This window comes from Pollachius pollachius (assembly GCF_949987615.1).
Source record: "Pollachius pollachius genome assembly, chromosome: 5".
NCBI lineage: Eukaryota > Metazoa > Chordata > Actinopteri > Gadiformes > Gadidae > Pollachius > Pollachius pollachius.
The window spans coordinates 3,313,431-3,331,090 of NC_136938.1; the positions used below are offsets into that span (position 1 = coordinate 3,313,431).

The 17,660-nt window shown below is 51.2% G+C and overlaps 1 protein-coding gene across 3 annotated transcripts in view; it reads left to right on the forward strand.

Moving 5' to 3' along the window:
* Window positions 1–13,163, forward strand: part of LOC307075452 (AT-rich interactive domain-containing protein 3B) — a 52,331-nt gene extending 39,168 nt beyond the window's left edge. Inside the window, exons 5-9 of one of the 3 annotated variants that reach the window (XM_079736036.1) lie at window positions 4,274–4,457; window positions 6,174–6,433; window positions 10,560–10,841; window positions 11,708–11,800; window positions 12,129–13,163. In XM_079736036.1, coding sequence (XP_079592162.1) covers window positions 4,274–4,457; window positions 6,174–6,433; window positions 10,560–10,841; window positions 11,708–11,800; window positions 12,129–12,325 — 1,016 coding nt within the window. In that variant the 3' untranslated portion in view covers window positions 12,326–13,163. The remainder of the gene's footprint in view (window positions 1–4,273; window positions 4,458–6,173; window positions 6,434–10,559; window positions 10,842–11,707; window positions 11,801–12,128) is intronic. The other 2 variants (XM_079736038.1, XM_079736037.1) reach the window with 2 other exon arrangements.
* Window positions 13,164–17,660: the final 4,497 nt, after the last annotated feature.

Below are 17,660 nucleotides of genomic sequence, written 5' to 3' on the forward strand. Positions count from 1 at the left end.
CCCTCCCCCCCTCTCTCCCTCTCGCCCTCTCTCTCTTCACCTCCTCCCTCCCCTCTCTCTCCCCCCTCTCTCTCTCGCCCTCTCTCTCTACACCTCCTCCGTCCCCTCTCTCTCCACCTCCAGCGCTGGGAGGATGTTGGTGTAACGCCACACCGTCCGCGACGCCGTGAGGAGCTTGGCCGCGGGACGCTGTCACTAGCCCTTTAATTATTTACCTCCTGTCCGTACGCAGCCTCTGATATTTAATTCATCACAGGGGCGCCGGGTCGCCATTGATTTATGACGGAACCCTACGATGCAAACAGCTGTTTCCCGCTTAAAAATAGGTCAGAGGTCAGATGACATTTTCAGATGTTGAGACGCAGAACATCCCAGAAGCCGGGCTCTGTATTTCTTTCGTCTTCTGTTTTCTTCCCCCTGCCTGTTATTCTTTTTTCTCTCTGTCCCTCTCTCGCACTGTCTCTCTATCACATTACATTACATTGCCAGAGCAGGGGAACAATAAAGAGGTCAAAGTATATCTCTCTCTGTCTTTCTCTCTTTCACACGCACGCACGCACGCACGCACGCACGCACGCACGCACGCACGCACGCACGCACGCACGCACGCACGCACGCACGCACGCACGCACGCACGCACGCACGCACGCACACACACACACACACACACACACACAGTTCAGGGCTAGCTCAACAGGCTATCTGCGGGCTAGCCGGGTTCAGGTAGCTGCTCCTCTCTGCTACTGGTCCCCCTCTGGCCCTGTGCTCCTCCTGTGGGGAGACAGGGGCTCACAAGATGGGAGTCAGAGGAAGGGCTTAGGGCGTGGCCCCGGGCCCCTCGGCCACGGCACTTCCCACCCCAGTCACCTCTGACCCCTGCTGCCATTAATCACTCTGCTCCTGATGGCCCAGTCCCAGGGGGGAAATCAGTCCGGGGCAAAGGATGATGGGAGGTGAAGCCTGCAGCCAATTACAGATTGGCTCAGTGTGGCTGGGTGAGCCAATCACAGTCCGGCGGAGAGTCCCAGCGGCCAATAGGGTGGCTTGGCGGGGGCCCCTGTGACCCTGAAACAGTGAATGCTGGGATTGTGCTCCTGAGGCGGCGGACACCAGCCGGTACATTGTTGAGCTGTGATTCCTCCGCTCCGCACAGCGCTGATGATCGGCGTCATGGTACGGTGCACGGAGTGAGCTCCACGCTGGACGGGTAACAGCGTTGGACACTAGGTCATTGAGAGGCAGGGAGACGGGTTGAGAGCTGTGTCCACACAGGAGGATGTGTTGAGGCCAGGGGCCTCTGCTGGTTATGATCAAAGGGTTTCTCCCTCCTCCAAGCGGCCCATTAAGCTGCTTAGAGCTGATGTCCAGAGGGCTTGGATCCAAGCAGATGTTGGGCTCCAAAGGCCGGCCGCTTGTTGTTCTTCCCAAATTAAGGAGCCCCGCGGTCCAAGTGTGGCTAATGGGATCTCGCTCAATTAGGCCGTTATTAAAGGTGCTTTCCCAGAGCGCTTGTTACAGAGCGCAAACTGAGCTGGAACGGAGAATTTAGCCGCTGGTCATGAAATAAACATGCAGATTTAGAGGTTCTGAATCCTTTTCCGATCTTCGTCAGTTTAACACTCTGTGTCTGCGTACCGCAGTCAGGTCATATGTCTCTGCTGACATATGGTTTTATTTGATCGTATGCATCGTTCTTCTGAAACCATCCACACACCCCGGCCTCCCCCCTGGTGGAGGACGTCTGGACTGTTCACGTTGAATTAGCTGTTCATTGATACGAGGTGAACTCAGTCACGGCCGTGAATTAAAGCCTTCCTAACTGCCTGCCTGTCACCGGTTGCTCCCATTGTGTCTCATTTGTTTTGCCCTCATTGTCCGTCGGGGGGGGGGGAGGGCCGCTGTGAAAACATGGCTTCCTGCTGACCTGCACTTTAATTCACACATCAATAACCCCCAGCCGACCCCTGACCCCTGCCGGTGTACTGATTGTTTGATGCACGATTGATGGTCGGCGCCACATTAAATAACTCACAGGCCGACGGTCCGGTCGGCTCTGATGTGAACACCGTCTCTGTGCCCCCCCCCCCCCCGGTGGTGCTCGCGGGGTGGCGATGTCCCCCGCCACGGGTCAAATGATAAGGAGAATTACATCATGACTCTGGTCCGTCCTTAATTCAGCCTCCCCCTCCTCCCTCTCCCCTCCCCTCCTTCCTCTCTCCTCCTCCCTCTCTCCTGCTGGCCTCCTCCCCTCCTCGCCCCTCCTCCCTCTCTCCTCTCCTCCTCTCCCCTCCTCCCCTCTCAGATGGTTGTTTCTGTTTATACACTTTAATCCAGAAAGCTGTAGAGGCAGCCGCCATCTTGGCCCCGGCTCCTCTTTGTTCGGCGGAGTGTTAATTGGCTCTGGAGATAAGATGGCCCAGTTTGTAGAAGGGCTTTGTCATGGGGCTGGATGGGCTTAACCTCTTCACCTGCAATGTTGTCCAGCTCACTGGCACAGTGAACACTAAGTTAAACATCCTGTTGTCAGCAGCACCCTTGACAACACTCTCTACTATTACTGTCATTATCAGCATTATGAAGATAGCGTTTTTTGATGTAGAATTTCAATCATGAATGTAAGCGGAATGGTTCCAGTTGTGGCTCAAAGGTCCCTCAGCAGAGGACACCAACAGCAGCCTGATTGCAGCGTGTCCGACCGTTGGATACGATATGAAGATGAACCACTGGTGCTCCACACACGCATGGGGCCATATCTCCCCCTCATCAGCTGTCTCTACAACGAGACCCCCACCCAGGCCCACGCTGCCCTATCTCTCTCTCTCACTCCCTCTCTCACTCTTTCACTCTCTCTCTCCAGGGTCTCAGACCCTCTCCCCTCTGCAGCATTAGGGGGTATCAGCGCTCCGTGCCCCCCCTCTGTACCCCTCTGTGCCCCCCGCCCCCCTCCCCCACAGGCCGTCGGAGCAGGTCCGGTCATGTGCTCCCGTGTTGCTAACTTAAGATGCTGAATTGGGGCTAATCTCCGTCACATCTCTGGATCCACGGGGCGATTAATGGGTCCTATTCCCGGCGGCAGCAGCCTGCGGCCCCGCGGATCCCCGGGCTTTAAACTTCAGAACCAATCGGCCGAGTCCTGCTGCCCGCCCACCGCGTGCGGATTGGCTCCCAGCAGAATCCCCTAAATGAGCTTCATTATAGCAGGATAGAACGAATACCCCCACCCGGCTGCAGCTTAGTGGACCCCCACCCACCCACTTAGACTCCCTTAGCGGCAGCATTGCACATTGTACCTTTTGATTCACGCATGCACACGCGCACACACACATAGACACACACACACACACACACACACACACACACACACACACCTCCACGCGCAGCTTGCTCGCTCTGCTGCAGATAAGCTTTTGATGAGATGAATGCATCTGTATCAAAAGTCTGGAGTCTTTCCTTTTTGTGTCACTGCCCAATTCCATGTTCCAGGTCAAGCCTTAACCTGGGCTAATATCTTACCAGACCAATTTAGCAGGGCTGGCCAGAGCTGGGATGGGGCTTGGTCGGGGCTGGCCTTGGCCGGGCTATACTGGACTTGCTCTGGGCTGGGCTGAGCCGGAGCTGGCCTGGGTCGGAACTGGTCTGGTTGCTAGGGGCTAGCCTGGGTCTGGGCCAGGCTGGCCGGGGCTAGTCTGGGGCACGGTCGGGACTGGGCTGGCCTGAGCCAGGGCTGGCCAGGGTCTGGCCCGAGGCTTGGCGGTACCGGCTCCTCCACATCGTTCATAATAAGGACCGCCAGAGGAGTCTTTAGAAGCTAAATTAATGATGAGCTCCTCTGGAGGAGCCTTTATGAGCGGCTGGGAGTGCGCTCATCAGCACTCCCGCCGTCTGCGTGCGCCACATGTTCCGTCGTTATCTGCGTCTCGCCGGCCAGAGAGGAATGCTGGGAGAGGCTCTTTCCACCGGGCCTCAAACAGAGCGGCCTCCCAGTTATGTGTATATATATATACATATGGCCTATATATATATGTGTATATATATATATATATATATATATATATATATATATATATATATATATATATATATATATAATATGTGTGTATCTATACATATGTACGTGTGGATATATATATGTACGATATGTATGCCTTTCACCCAGACCCAAAAGCATATATTCATGGTGTTGTCTCTCTCTCTCTCTCACTCTCACTCTCACTCTCTCTCTCTCACTCTCACTCTCACTCTCACTCTCTCACTCTCACTCTCACTCTCCCAGGAACCCCAGTGAACCGTATCCCCATCATGGCCAAGCAGGTGCTGGACCTGTACAAGCTGTACAAGCTGGTGACGGAGAAGGGCGGCCTGGTGGAGGTGATCAACAAGAAGATCTGGAGGGAGATCACCAAGGGGCTGAACCTGCCCACCTCCATCACCAGCGCCGCCTTCACCCTTCGCACACAGTGAGTGTGTCTGTGTGTCTGTCTGTCTGTGTAAGTGTCTGTGTGTGTGTCTGTGTGTTTGTCTATGTGTGTGTGTATATGTGTGTGTGTCGCTTTGTATATTTTGTGTCTGTGTCGTGTCTGTCCCTGTCTGTGTGTCTGTGTCATGTCTGTTCCTGTTTGTCTGTGTGTGTGTTTGTGTGTCTGTCTGTCTGCGTCTGTGTGTGTTTGTCTATGTGAATGTGTGTGTGTCTGTGCCTGTCGTGTCTGTTCCTCTGTGTGTGTGTGTCTTTATTTGTGTGTGTGTGTGTATATGTGTGTCTGTCGCTATGTATATTTTTGTGTGTGTGTCTGTGTCGTGTCTGTCCCTGTCTGTGTGTCTGTGTCATGTCTGTTCCTGTGTGTGTGCGTGTGTGTTTGTGTGGATGTGTGTGTGTGTGTGTGTATGTGTTCGCTTGCTTCCTGCCATTCATTATCCCCTCCAGGATTAAATCTCTCCATCTCTTGCATAACGTACTGTACAGTGGCCACTGATTCCATCGATTTATTGATGCTATAAGGGTCAGAGTTCACAATGGCTGAGGTGGGTTTTGAAGACTGCTATCAACATGGGCTCCCTCTCTTCTTTTCTCTATTCTCTCTCTCTCTCTCTCTCTCTCTCTCTCTCTCTCTCTCTCTCTCTCTCTCTCGCCATCCGGTCTGACAGGGAAGTGCACTAATGAACCGTTATGTATTTTTAATGTAGGCTCTGAAGCGACTCCGTCTTACCTAATGGACCCGGCCCCCCCACCTCATTGATCCCTGCACTGATTAGAAACATTATAAACTCCATTATCTGTTCTTCTGTCTTCTGAACGTGGAAAAACCCGACACACCAGGGACATCGCGTCCCACTTCAGTGGCCGTTCTGTGTGTTCTAGATGTTAGCGCTTCAAGGACGACGACATGTTGGGATTCCCCACGGCGTTTTCTCTCAGCATTAGTCGTGTTTTTGTTTTAACACCAAAAATATACCTTTACTATAATGATAGTAAGCGTTACAAACACAAACGGACAGAAAGTGTCTCTAGATTCTGCCCATTTAGACACCAGCTGTGTATTAGAGATACAGTAGATACAGCCTATTATCTGTTCTCATAACAAGCAAACCGTAGACAGGAAGAGGATCCTACTGCTGGAAGCCTCTGGAATCCAATGGCGCTAACATCACAGCAGGGTTAGCAACACTGCTAGTTTAGGGTGAGTTAGGGTTTTAAGCACTGCTAGGTTATTCTTTGGGTTAGTAGCACTGCAAGGTTAGGGTTAGTAGGGTTAGTAGGGTTAGTAGCACTGCTAGGTTAGGGTTAGTAACACTGCTAGGTTAGGATAAGTAGCACTGCCAGCTTAGGGTTAGTAGCACTGTCAGGTTACGGTTTCTTCAGTCATACGTGAACCGCATCGCCGTCCGTACCGCTTCTGGTCTGTACCAGTTTTAATTACCTGCTGTGACTCCCCTTTAAGATACGAGATGAGGTACCTGTGGCGGGACCAGTTATTGACCTGGTTCTCTGCCCCCTCCAGGTATATGAAGTACCTGTAGTGGTACCAGTGTTATTGACCTGGTTCTCTGCCCCCTCCAGGTATATGAAGTACCTGTAGTGGTACCAGTGTTATTGACCTGGTTCTCTGCCCCCTCCAGGTACATGAAGTACCTGTAGTGGTACCAGTGTTATTGACCTGGTTCTCTGCCCCCTCCAGGTACATGAAGTACCTGTACCCGTACGAGTGCGAGCGGAAGGGCCTGAGCTCCCCAGGAGAGCTGCAGGCGGCCATCGACAGCAACCGGCGCGAGGGCCGGCGCCCAAGCTACAGCAGCAGCCTGTTCCGCTTCTCGCCCTCCCCCAGCACCGCCCCCCACATCCTCTCCGGCCCCAAGATGCACCTGTCGGCCCTAGGCATCGGGGCCTCGGGGGCCCTCAACGGCCTGCAGTCCTCCCCGGGCCCCTCTCTCAAGAAAGGTAAGCCCCTGGAGACCACGCCCCCGTCTGGGTCGAGAGGAACGCGCAGACGCGTGGAGGGTGGGGTGGGAAGGGAATGCGGCCCTCGTCTTTAAGCCCGAAAGAAGCGGCTACTGGGGACGCCATTCAGAGACGCACCCTGCTAGAGGAGGACGCCTTTCAGACACGCACAGTCTCTGAATGGTAAGACAGGACGCCATTCAGGGACCCACCGTGGCTTTTGGGAATGGCATCCCCAGTAGCTGCAGTGCGTCTCTGAATGGTGTCCCCAGTAGCCGCGGTGCGTCTCTGAATGGCGTCCCCCTCCTCTGAATGACGTCGACCCGGTCTGGAGTATCGCTCAGACATGTGGAGGGCGGGGTTAGTAGATGACGCGGGGAATTGTTCCACTGGGCTTTCCGTAGGTGTTGCTGGTCTGTGTTTGGTGGTATGGGGTACGACTTAATGAGGGACTGGAAAAAGTGTGGCCAGTGTTCCCCCGGACAAACACATTCCAGAGGAAAGGCTGTTTGTGTATTTTATGAGGTCTCTGGCCTTTTATCAGGACCAAAACGTTTAAAGGCTCCAGCTCCCAGGGCTCTGGCCAGTGGCTGGCTGGAGGGGCATGTTCGCTTTATTAGCAGGGACGCATTAATGTAGGAGTAGCGCCCTCTGTCTTCATTAGAGAGAACTACAACCAGGCACTCTTAAAGTGGACATATTATGAAAACAACACTTTTCCGGGGATTTGGGGTGTTGTTTTGGGTCTGGTGCTCCCACACGCATACAAATTTTGAAAAAAGTCTGTACATGATTTTTTGAGATAGATATGCATTTCTGAGAGTACCCAGCCTACAGTTACCAAACGAGCGAGTCAGTTTCGGTGGCCCCTCCTACGTAGGAAGGGGGCACACTTGACTATTACCTCCCACTTCCCCACTTCCCTCCAATCAGAGCATTGCTAAGATTTTGTGGGCCAGCGGACGAGCAGCTCCGGTGGGGGGAACTCGGCGGCAGCTCAGCTCCGGGAGTACAATCCCTTTCTCTGCCGGACTGCTTCAGCGGCAGAAGATTCGGCGGCAGTCTGGAGGAGGAGACATGGAGGAGAAAGGGATTGTACTCCCGGAGCTGAGCTGCCGGATTGCCGCCGAGCTACCCTTGCCGTCGAAGCCGTCCGGCCGCCGCCGGAGCTGCCCGGCCGCCGCCGAAGCTTCGGCGGCAGTCCGGCACCTCCGGCGGTGTACTCCGGGAGCTGAACTGCTGCCGAAGCTGGCAGGTCCGGTGAGAGGGAGCTCGGCGGCAGTCCGGCAGCTCTAGTCCCGGAGTACAATCCCTTTCTCCTCCATGGCACGGTTCATGGACTTCAGAGAGTCAAGGCCAAAGTTCCTTTCCCCCAATTCTTCTCAACCATGGCCGAGATATCCCCCACTACGAGTCTTTACTTGTTGTGGAAGTACCAGAGACGTCAGACGCAGTCTTTATGATTCATAATATCATCCGAGGCGCACATATCTTTTGGCCGTGATATTAGATATAATATTATATAAATACCCATATATAATATTATTATTATTATACTATATTATATTATATAGATAAAGAGCTCCAGGAGTCCGCAGACGGCAACAATCCCTTCTCCTCCATGCTGTGGTTCAGTCTGACAGCTCATTGGTCAATGGGCAGCAGCTCATTTGCATTAAAGCTACAGACACCAGAAACAGCGCATTCTGAAGGGACTGAAACAGAGGGGAATAGTGGTAGGGGAGATTTTTTTTCCTAAACGCTATTTCCAGCAAACAGCTTCAAAAACATGTTTTCTGGAACTCAAATACTATGTTTACTTGTTGGGAAAACACCATAATATGTCTCCTTTAAGGCCCCGTTTACACGAGGACGCTTGCGGGTAAAAACGACAAAATATTTTATCGGAAGTGCCTTTCGTTTAGACGGTGACAGCGTTTTTGGGGCTTAAAAATGCAAAAATCTGAAACCACCCTCCAGAGTGGAAAAGTTGAATACGCTCCGCCGTAGCGTTTCCGTCTACACTGCCAAGACGCAAAACTCTGCTCAGATCGCATACATGTGCCAGTACAGTCAAATAAACAAACATGTTGGATTATTTCCATGCGTCCGACCTTCAAGCTGCTCTGGCAGCTCTAATAAACTTACAGGAGTCTTTCCACGAAATGTACAGCATATGTACAGATAGTATTACTGAACATTACTGTTTTTCGCGCCGCGGATAAGAGAAGAAGGAAGATTCTACGCATGCGCTCAGACATGGCGGTGTTGTGTGATAGTTTAGCACAGCACCACCTAGCCACCTGGCATGCATACCCAATCGAATTCCACACACTTTCGCGTCACCGTATGCACGCAGATTTCCTCCCGAAAACGCTTGTCTAAACGCAAACGAATTAAAAGTGAAGACGGGATGCCACTTTTGCGTCTTCTGTTCAGACCGTCATCATGTAAATGTAGCCTATGTTATTAACTTGGTTTAACGTTTATTTTCTGCACTGATCTCAAAGTTGCATGTGCAAAAAGGTGATTTGAAATGTGTTCTGAAACTGTTTGTCAATCTGTGGTATGCGCGGGTACTGCAAGTGGTATCTAGGATTTTATTCTTGAAATACACATTTACAATATTAGAAAAAAATCATATGGTTAATTGAAAATGTATATGGATTGATTCTGTTCAGTAATTATTGAATTATGGCTCGTTATTGTTTCAAACATAGTGTTGCTTTGTTCATCGTTCATTGTTCCATTATGTTTTCCATTGTAGTGTTTCCCCTGGTATTTATTGTTATGTGTGTTTGCCGTATTAACGCGGCCTTCATGCAGTAACACTTGTGTGTTAAGGGTTGTCTGTTTGCTCAGCCACTGTGTGTGTATTCATCTCTTGTTTACCGTTTGCATATGGGATGGTCCGCTTAAAGGTCTTGATGACAATTAAGTGGTTCTCCTCAAGATTAAGGCTAACACTCTATTATAAACTCTAACTTAAGGCTCCATGGATCTGGGTCAGGGCTCCTACTCCAGAATGTTTCTGGAGTACTATTTTTAAGTGCAAGGACGTACAACATACAATAAGTGCGTACATTAAGTGCCAGGACTTACAACATACAATAAGTGCGTACATTAAGTGCCATTAATGTACAACATACATACATGTCATTATATGTACAACATACAATGAGTGTGTAAGAGGGGTTTTGGGAGTGGGCTAGGTGAACTCTGAATGTTTATGAATTTGTAAAAGCAAACATTGCATAGTGTACCTTTTAGTTGATCATGACGCTGAGTGTGTGTGTGGGAACAGGTCTGTGTGTCTGGTAGGTCAACATGTCTGACACAAAATGGCCCCGGGGCCCCTCCGTCTACCACTGATTAATGGAGCGTTCCCACGCTGCAGGGACGCTTTATGGCCCCTGCCGTTCAAAGGCGGCCGTCCACATCAATGGACTCTCTGGATAGCCGTCATTACCCGAGGCTCTTCTCTGATCAGCGCTCTGCTCTAGGGGAATCCGGCCCCCGTCTTTAAGCCTGACAGTTGCCACATTGCATCTCTGAATGGGGTCCCCAGTAGCCTCAGTAGCCGCGGTGCGTCTCTGAATGGGGTCCCCAGTAGCCACGTTGCGTCTCTGAATGGGGTCCCCAGTAGCCGCGGTGCGTCTCTGAATGGGGTCCCCAGTAGCCGCGGTGCGTCTCTGAATGGGGTCCCCAGTAGCCGTGGTGCGTGTCGGAATGGCGTCCTCCCCACGATTCTGCCAGAACCGTGTTCAGGCCCCCCCCCCCGCAACCTTGAATTAATCCTCATAGTTTAAGTGCTTCAACAAGTACAGAGAACCGACCGGCTGAGAAGGTTAGCCGCAGTCGTAAGTGCCGGCAACCAGACAGACCGTTTATTTGACCTGTGCGTTGTCCCACCTCTCACGTCTTGGCTCTAGGTTACGGTTAGTTTTGACCACCTCACTCTGTGGTTAAAGGGACCTCCATGCAGCCTCCGATGTGCAGGTTGAGCTTCAAATGTCGATCCTCCAAACCCCGGCTCCATCACGGCATTAACTTTCTCCCTGCCTCCCCTCCCTCCCCCCCCCCCCCCCCCCTCTCTCTCCCCTCCTCCCCCCCGCGGTCCTCCCAGAAGACCTGGCCTCCTCCATGCTGGGGGTGCGCTCCAACATGGCGATGGCGCTGGGCCAGCAGCAGGTAGCCGGCCTGGCCCGTGCGGCCACCCTGGAGCAGCTCCGGGAGAAGCTGGAGACAGGCGGCGGCGAGGGCCCGGAGAGGAAGATGGCGCGGCTGGCGGAGGAGCAGCAGCGCCTCATGCAGCAGGCCTTCCAGCACAACCTGCTGGCCATGGCCTCACAGGTGCCCATGAACCTGCGGCTGGCAGCGCCCTCCATCACCACCAGAGGTCCGTCACGTAAGGACTCACCGCAAACACACAACAACAGACAACAACGCACCTCAACACGTAACACACCTCAAACACACCTCAACACACAACAGCAGACAACAACATACCCTAAACACACCTCTACACTCAACAACACACCCCAAACACACCTCAACACGTAACACACCTCAAACACACCTCAACACACAACAACAAACCTCAAACACACCTCAACACACAACAACAGACAACAACACACCCTAAACACACCTCTACACGCAACAACACACCCCAAACACACCTCAACACGTTACACACCTCAAACACACCTCAACACACAACAACACACCTCAAACACACCTCAACACACAACAACAGACAACAACACACCCTAAACACACCTGAACACACAACACACCTCAAACACACCTCAGCACACCTCAACACACAGCAACAGACAACAACACACCTCAACACACAACAATACAACTACAACACACCTCAACACACAACAACACACCTAAAACACACCTCAACACACCACAGTGCACACCAACACCGCCCAATGCACCATAACACACCATTACACACTTCAACACACCATAACACACCCAGTGCACCCCAACCCACCTCAATGCACCCCAATTTACCAAAACACACCCCCAACACACCATATCACACTGTAACACACCCCAATAAACCTCAGTGCACCCCAACACACCAGATCACACCTCAATGCACCCCAACACACCAGAACCCACCGTAACACCCCCTAACCCACCTCCAAACCACCACAGCACCGCACCACGGCAACGATGCTGCACGCTGGAACCCGATGCTGGATGACATGCAATCCAGGAGGCAAACTCACACGCGCTCGCTTGTCTCTGCAGATGAAAAGCCGCAGGACATGTCTCTGAGCATCTCGACCAACGGGAACGCCAGCATCACGGTGTCCGTGGAGGTGAACGGCACGCTGTACTCAGGTTGGTACACCACTCCTAAACAACACACAACACACGAGGCTCTGAACCGCTGCAGAGGACAAGCGCTTAATCGAGCTGCTTCCAGCAAACAACACCGTTTTTACTTAAGTTAATATCTAGATCTAGAGTACGTATATACGTATATGGGTTTGATCTGAATAACGGTCTGATCGTAGCTGTTCTTTACAGTACAGCGGTGGACACTGAGCAGTCCGTCCTTGTCTCACGTGTTTTCGTCTTTCCTCAGCGATGCTGGTCTGAAGGCTCGTTCTGCGTAACGTGAAACAGAGTTAAAGGGTCTAACGCTGCTGTCTCCTGTCTGCTTCAGGGACTCTGTTCGCCCAGAAGTCCGGGGGACCCGCTGGGCCCACCCTGTCGGCCTCTCCGGTCTCGGCCCCCGGTCCCGGGCCCAGCTCCGGCTACGTCTTCTCTGCCCCGACGGCCCAGACACTCAGCCCGGCCTCATCCTCCTCCTCCTCCTCCAAGGGCCCTTGCTCGGCGCCGGCTGCCGGAGGGTCCCCATGACTCTGGAGGCCCTACGTACCCGCGGCCAAGGCTTCGGATCCGGGCGGAGGCCCAGCATGAATTTACAGTACATTGAGAAACCGATAGGAATCGACAAACTGTTGCACAATTACCTCATCAGCCAGTCGACCTCCTGGCCATCCCGAACCCAGAGCCTGAGATCTGGGCTACGACGCCGCGCCCCCATGTGTACAGCATCTTACTCAGCTCACGGACACATACACACACTCATAGACACACACACACACATAAACACACGCACACTCACACACACACACATACACACACCCATAGACACACACACAAACACACAAACACATACCCACACACACACACACACACACCCATAGACACACACACCACACACACACCCACACACACACACACACACACACACACACACACACACACAGTACGCCTACACACATGTAATTTGTACATGCTAAACACAATCAGAGTTCAGCCAAAACCGACTGACAGGTAAACTCACTGAACTTGAAACGTTTTTATTTTTAGGACATTTGTTTTGTTTGTTGCCATTTTGATGTTTTTATTTTATTTTTTTTGGACTTTGTGTATTTAGAATTATTATTTCATCTTTTTACATACCTCAAATCACGTTAACCTACAGCGGTTTTCCTCCCTCAGGGGCTGTAGTATATTTAACCTGAATCAACTTTATTTTTGTATTCTTTTTTGTTTTTACCTCGCTGCAATCAGGGGGTAGAGAGAGGCTGCCGGTGGGAACACACGTATAATCAACCCCTCCCCCCACCGCAGCCTTCTCCCCCCCGCCATGTTGGAATAGGGGACATGATGCTCGTAAAACCATGTTGAATACCTCATCCCCCCCTCCCCCCTCCCCCCCTCCCCCCCTCTCCCCTCTCCCCTCCCTCTCCGAGGGGTCAGGGAGTCACCGCTGTACACAAACCGTTTTCCGGGAAAGCTGCATGTACCCGATACTGACCCCCCTGCTCCAGGACTCATCCGTTCCATCAGAGATGAATGGAATGGTCGAGTCTAGAAGGCCCCCCCCTCCAGCCCCATCCAACCCCATCGACCCCACCCACCCCAAACCCATCCAACCCACCCCCCCCCCCCCAAAACCCTTCCCTGAAACAATCACACAATCTGCCTCAACTGAATCACACACCAAGTCGCCACCTGATGAGGCAGCTTCCTGTCCGAATCAGACACACACACACACACACACACACACACACACACACACACACACACACACACACACACACACACACCCTCTCAGGTTTCTGTTTGCATCACAGGGGAGACGGCTTGGAGCGTCTGCTCTCACCGCTACAGGAGCCAATGAGAAGCCCTGCTCACACACGACCTCCCCCACCTCCGCGAAGCCGCACGACCTCGGACAGTCTGTCCCCCCCCCCCTCCCTGCTCAGGGGAGGGGGGGCTCCACTCTCAGGGAGCACTGCGGGGGTCCCCCCGACGGGACCCCACTTTGTCGTTTTGAAAAGAAAAGAAAAACCGAAAAAAAGAAAGAGAAAGGACGGAGATATATAATGTGAGGAGACTCACGGCTACGGAATGCACAAGTCCCGACCGACTGTTGTTCTACGATTTACCTCATCAGACTCTCTCGCTGCGGCGGGAGAGAGACCGTACATACCTCAAACCTCTGAACCTCGCCGCAACGCCAATGACACTTGACCACGGAAGAGGGCGGGGGGGGGGGGCGGCTGAAGACCACCGCGGCACCCCCCTCCGGCCCAGGACCCCTGCCCGAGCTCATCCCCGCCTGAACGGACGAGACCCTATGTGACAGAGCACTGCTGTTGTTTTAATTTGGGAGGGAGGGGGGGCCGCGTTCCAAACCTAACAAGGATGACTTCGCTCCCTCCCTCTGGCTTCCTCTTTATCACTCGCCATCTCGGCTCTCTCTCTTGTCTTACTTCCTTCCTTTTTTGTTTTTCTTTGCTCTGTTGTGTTTTGATCGTTTCAGCGCCTGGAGACTCTGTTGTGATCGCCGCTGCCGTCGGACGCAAAACACACACATCTGCACATGAGGGGAATCAGAGACCCGCGTTCTCAATGAGAACACGGTGTGACCACACAACACGCCGGTGACACAAGACCCACAATCCCAGGGACAATGAGACACAGAGTAATGCAAAACCCCTCCGGTTGCAGATGTGTGTGTTTTCCCCAGACGGAGGCGGTATGCTCCTCATGTGTACAATCAGCGTGGCCCGATGGCGTGGGGTGTTACCACGAGAATGTCCTGGCCCACGTGAGCGTCTGACAAGTAATTGCACAGCTAGATACCAAAGACTATTGCTATAACCTTACACAATCTAAAGGCCCTGCCGAAAACAGGTGCAGGGGAGTCCTACTTCCTGTCAGTTACAGGAAGTCTGCAGAAGAGCACGCATGTGATGACATTTCTGCTTCTCTTTATTCACTACTCCTTTTCTAGAGATTAACCTGACAAGAATTGTAGGCAGAGTTCAGTCTTATGAAACCCATCCCTCATGATAAAAGTGACTATCTGGGTGTCTGACCCCGTCTCCTGCAGCTCCCCCTATTGGAGGTTGTGCTCATTGCTCTGTTCAAACCAATGGTTTTCAGTCTATTCCCAAGGGACTCCCATTTCCACTGCCCGTTCGTTCCCTCTCCGACCCAGCATTCAACTAATCAGGTGTTAGGTGATTAATCTTATGCATTAAATTAGATGTGCTAACTCCTAACCCCAGTGCTGCAGTCGGACGGAAAGCGGGCGTCTCAAACGTCTGTCTGTCTCTCGGGGGCGGGCGTCTCAAAAGTCTGTCTGTCTCTCGGGGGCGGGCGTCTCAAAAGTCTGTCTGTCTGTCTCTCGGGGGCCGGGTGTCTCTAGGGGGCCGCTGCCGTTCCGTTGGCTCGTGGCCCCAGCGCTGTAGACAGACCCACGGCGCTGAATGTGAGCGGCGTGATGAATTGTAACAGAAGCGTTCCAGGCCTGCCGCCGGGCTGGGGGCCGGCCTCACAGGAGGGGACAAGGGGGCACAAGTCGCTCTGGATCCACTGTCAACCACTTCTTAACTTGCTCATGGATGTAGTTGCTGCCTTAAGAGTTCACAGCGGGTGCGATCAGGCCGCTGCATTGGACTGTGTTCCACTGCTCTGGGCCTGGTTACGCTGAACCATTTTTGGGGAAGGGTTCAGTGTAACGACCACAGTCACCATTCATATTGTTGCCCTAGCAACCAAGGTTAGCTATTTATTTGTCTCTACTGATGTTTTTATAGTTGCGAGTTTAGTTTGCTCCATGATTTTATTTGGCTGTGTAACCAAAAACACGGTTTCTCTCTGCATGTGTCGGGAACCCCCTCGTTTTATTCAATCAGTTGACATGGCGAAGACTGATTGTGGAGCCTTACTGTCTCTGTGTGTGTGTGTGTGTGTGTGTGTGAACATGGTGGAGTGGGTATGGGTTGATCGTTCCGCCTTCTGTTGATAGCGGATGTAATACCAGGAGTTATGCAGCAGGGGGCGACGCGCACGTATTTTATTTATAACCTCGTTCTTTTCCGTTAAAGGGCTCCGAGCCGCAGGTAGGAGGCGTGTGGGTTTTTACCTTATCAAAGGAAATAAAACGGTTGGCGCATATTGAAACGTTCCCCCAACCTGACGACTTCACTGTGTGTGTGTGTGTGTGTGTGTGTGTGTGTGTGTGTGTGTGTGTGTGTGTGTGTGTGTGTGTGTGTGTGTGTGTGTTGCTGAAGACCCCCCTACCTCGTAGACCGTATTACCTCAGGGCATTGGGCTGCAGTCATGTTCTGTACATCGTGAGGCATGTAGGCCCGGGATGCTGCATCGGTAACAAGAAATGCAGTCTCCGGCTGTTTTTGGCTTCAGTGTGGCATTTTTTTGAAATTATTACTATAATTTTTATTTTATTATTAGTTTGTGTGTGCGTGTGTGTGTGACCACAGCCAGCATGGCCTCATCACTCAGGAAGTGGGGACATCGGACAACGTCTGCAGTTTGTGTCTTTCGGACAATCTCGAAGTTAATTCAGTTTTAAAATTGAAAAAGAAAAAAGAAAAAAAAGGAACCTGACGTGTAAATGAGAAGAGAAGGCAGGTGCATATGCAAGTGGTTATCAAATACCTCATTAATCAATTTTATGTTTTTGGCTTGTACAATGCTCCGTATATTAATTCATCTGTGGGGTTTGTGCATATTTTTGTACTGTTGTTATTATTGACATGATAATAATGATATTACTGATATTATAGTTTTTCTTTGATTTAAACGTCAAACAATATTAGGGCAAAGCACATGAATGCTTGTAAAAAACCGGTTTGTGCTGGTTTATATTGAAGAGCACTTTTCCAAAGTGGTTTTTCACACATTCTGTTTTGCTCACATTAGTAATATAAAGATATGGTTCTCAGGGCTTTTAAACTTGTATGTCATGATAAAGTTTTACTTTATATCTTACTCAAATGTGTATGAGTGTTTTTATTTTCACTCAACCCGTCTTTCCTAGAAGCGTCCAATATCATCCCACTGCAGACACAAATGGGCGCCCAAGCCTGCAGCTGGAACCTTCTCGAAGCGTTAAAGATAAGAAACAGGAATTTGCTCATCTGCCGAGAAATGAAAACATGCAAAAAAGAAAATTGTTCCCCTTTCACAGTTTAGCGTAACAAACAGCCCACTCATGTCAGTTCCACTCACTGGTATCAGAATCCGATACTTCTGTGAATGCCTCCAGCTTCTTCCTCATACCTTCACTATGACTTCTCCATTAGGCCTACATGAATCATTGTACGCAGAACTCGAATCAATAATATATATTTTTATTCTACTTCGTTTAAGAAAGCTTGATTCTAATTGGTTGGGAGGAGGGCATTAACCCGGCAGGTTGCCCGCTGACTTGTCGGTTCTACTTGCTGCTGACTGAGCACAGCTTCATCAAATAGTAGATCAATACGCCGCTTGTATTTTTTGGAATACTTGATTCTGATTGGCTGCAGGGTGTCCATTAATCCCTGATATATGGACACCTGCAAGTGGTCCCAGTCAAATTGTCTGTTCAGCCTTCAAAACGAGAGCTGGTAAATTGTGAAAAATGCATTAAACTGTAATCAGAAAATGTGGTTATATGTTATAGACCCTATTGTATCTGTGGTATAAAGGCTGGGACGAATTTCAAATTATAAATATGTACACTTTATGTTGAAAGTATAGACCGTTGCGATTCTTATTGAAACGAATGGCGCAGTGATAAGTCTTCAAAGCGACAGCTGGTAAATTGTGAAAAATGAATTAAACTGTAATCGGGCAACGCGAATAGACCTAGAGTATCTGTGGT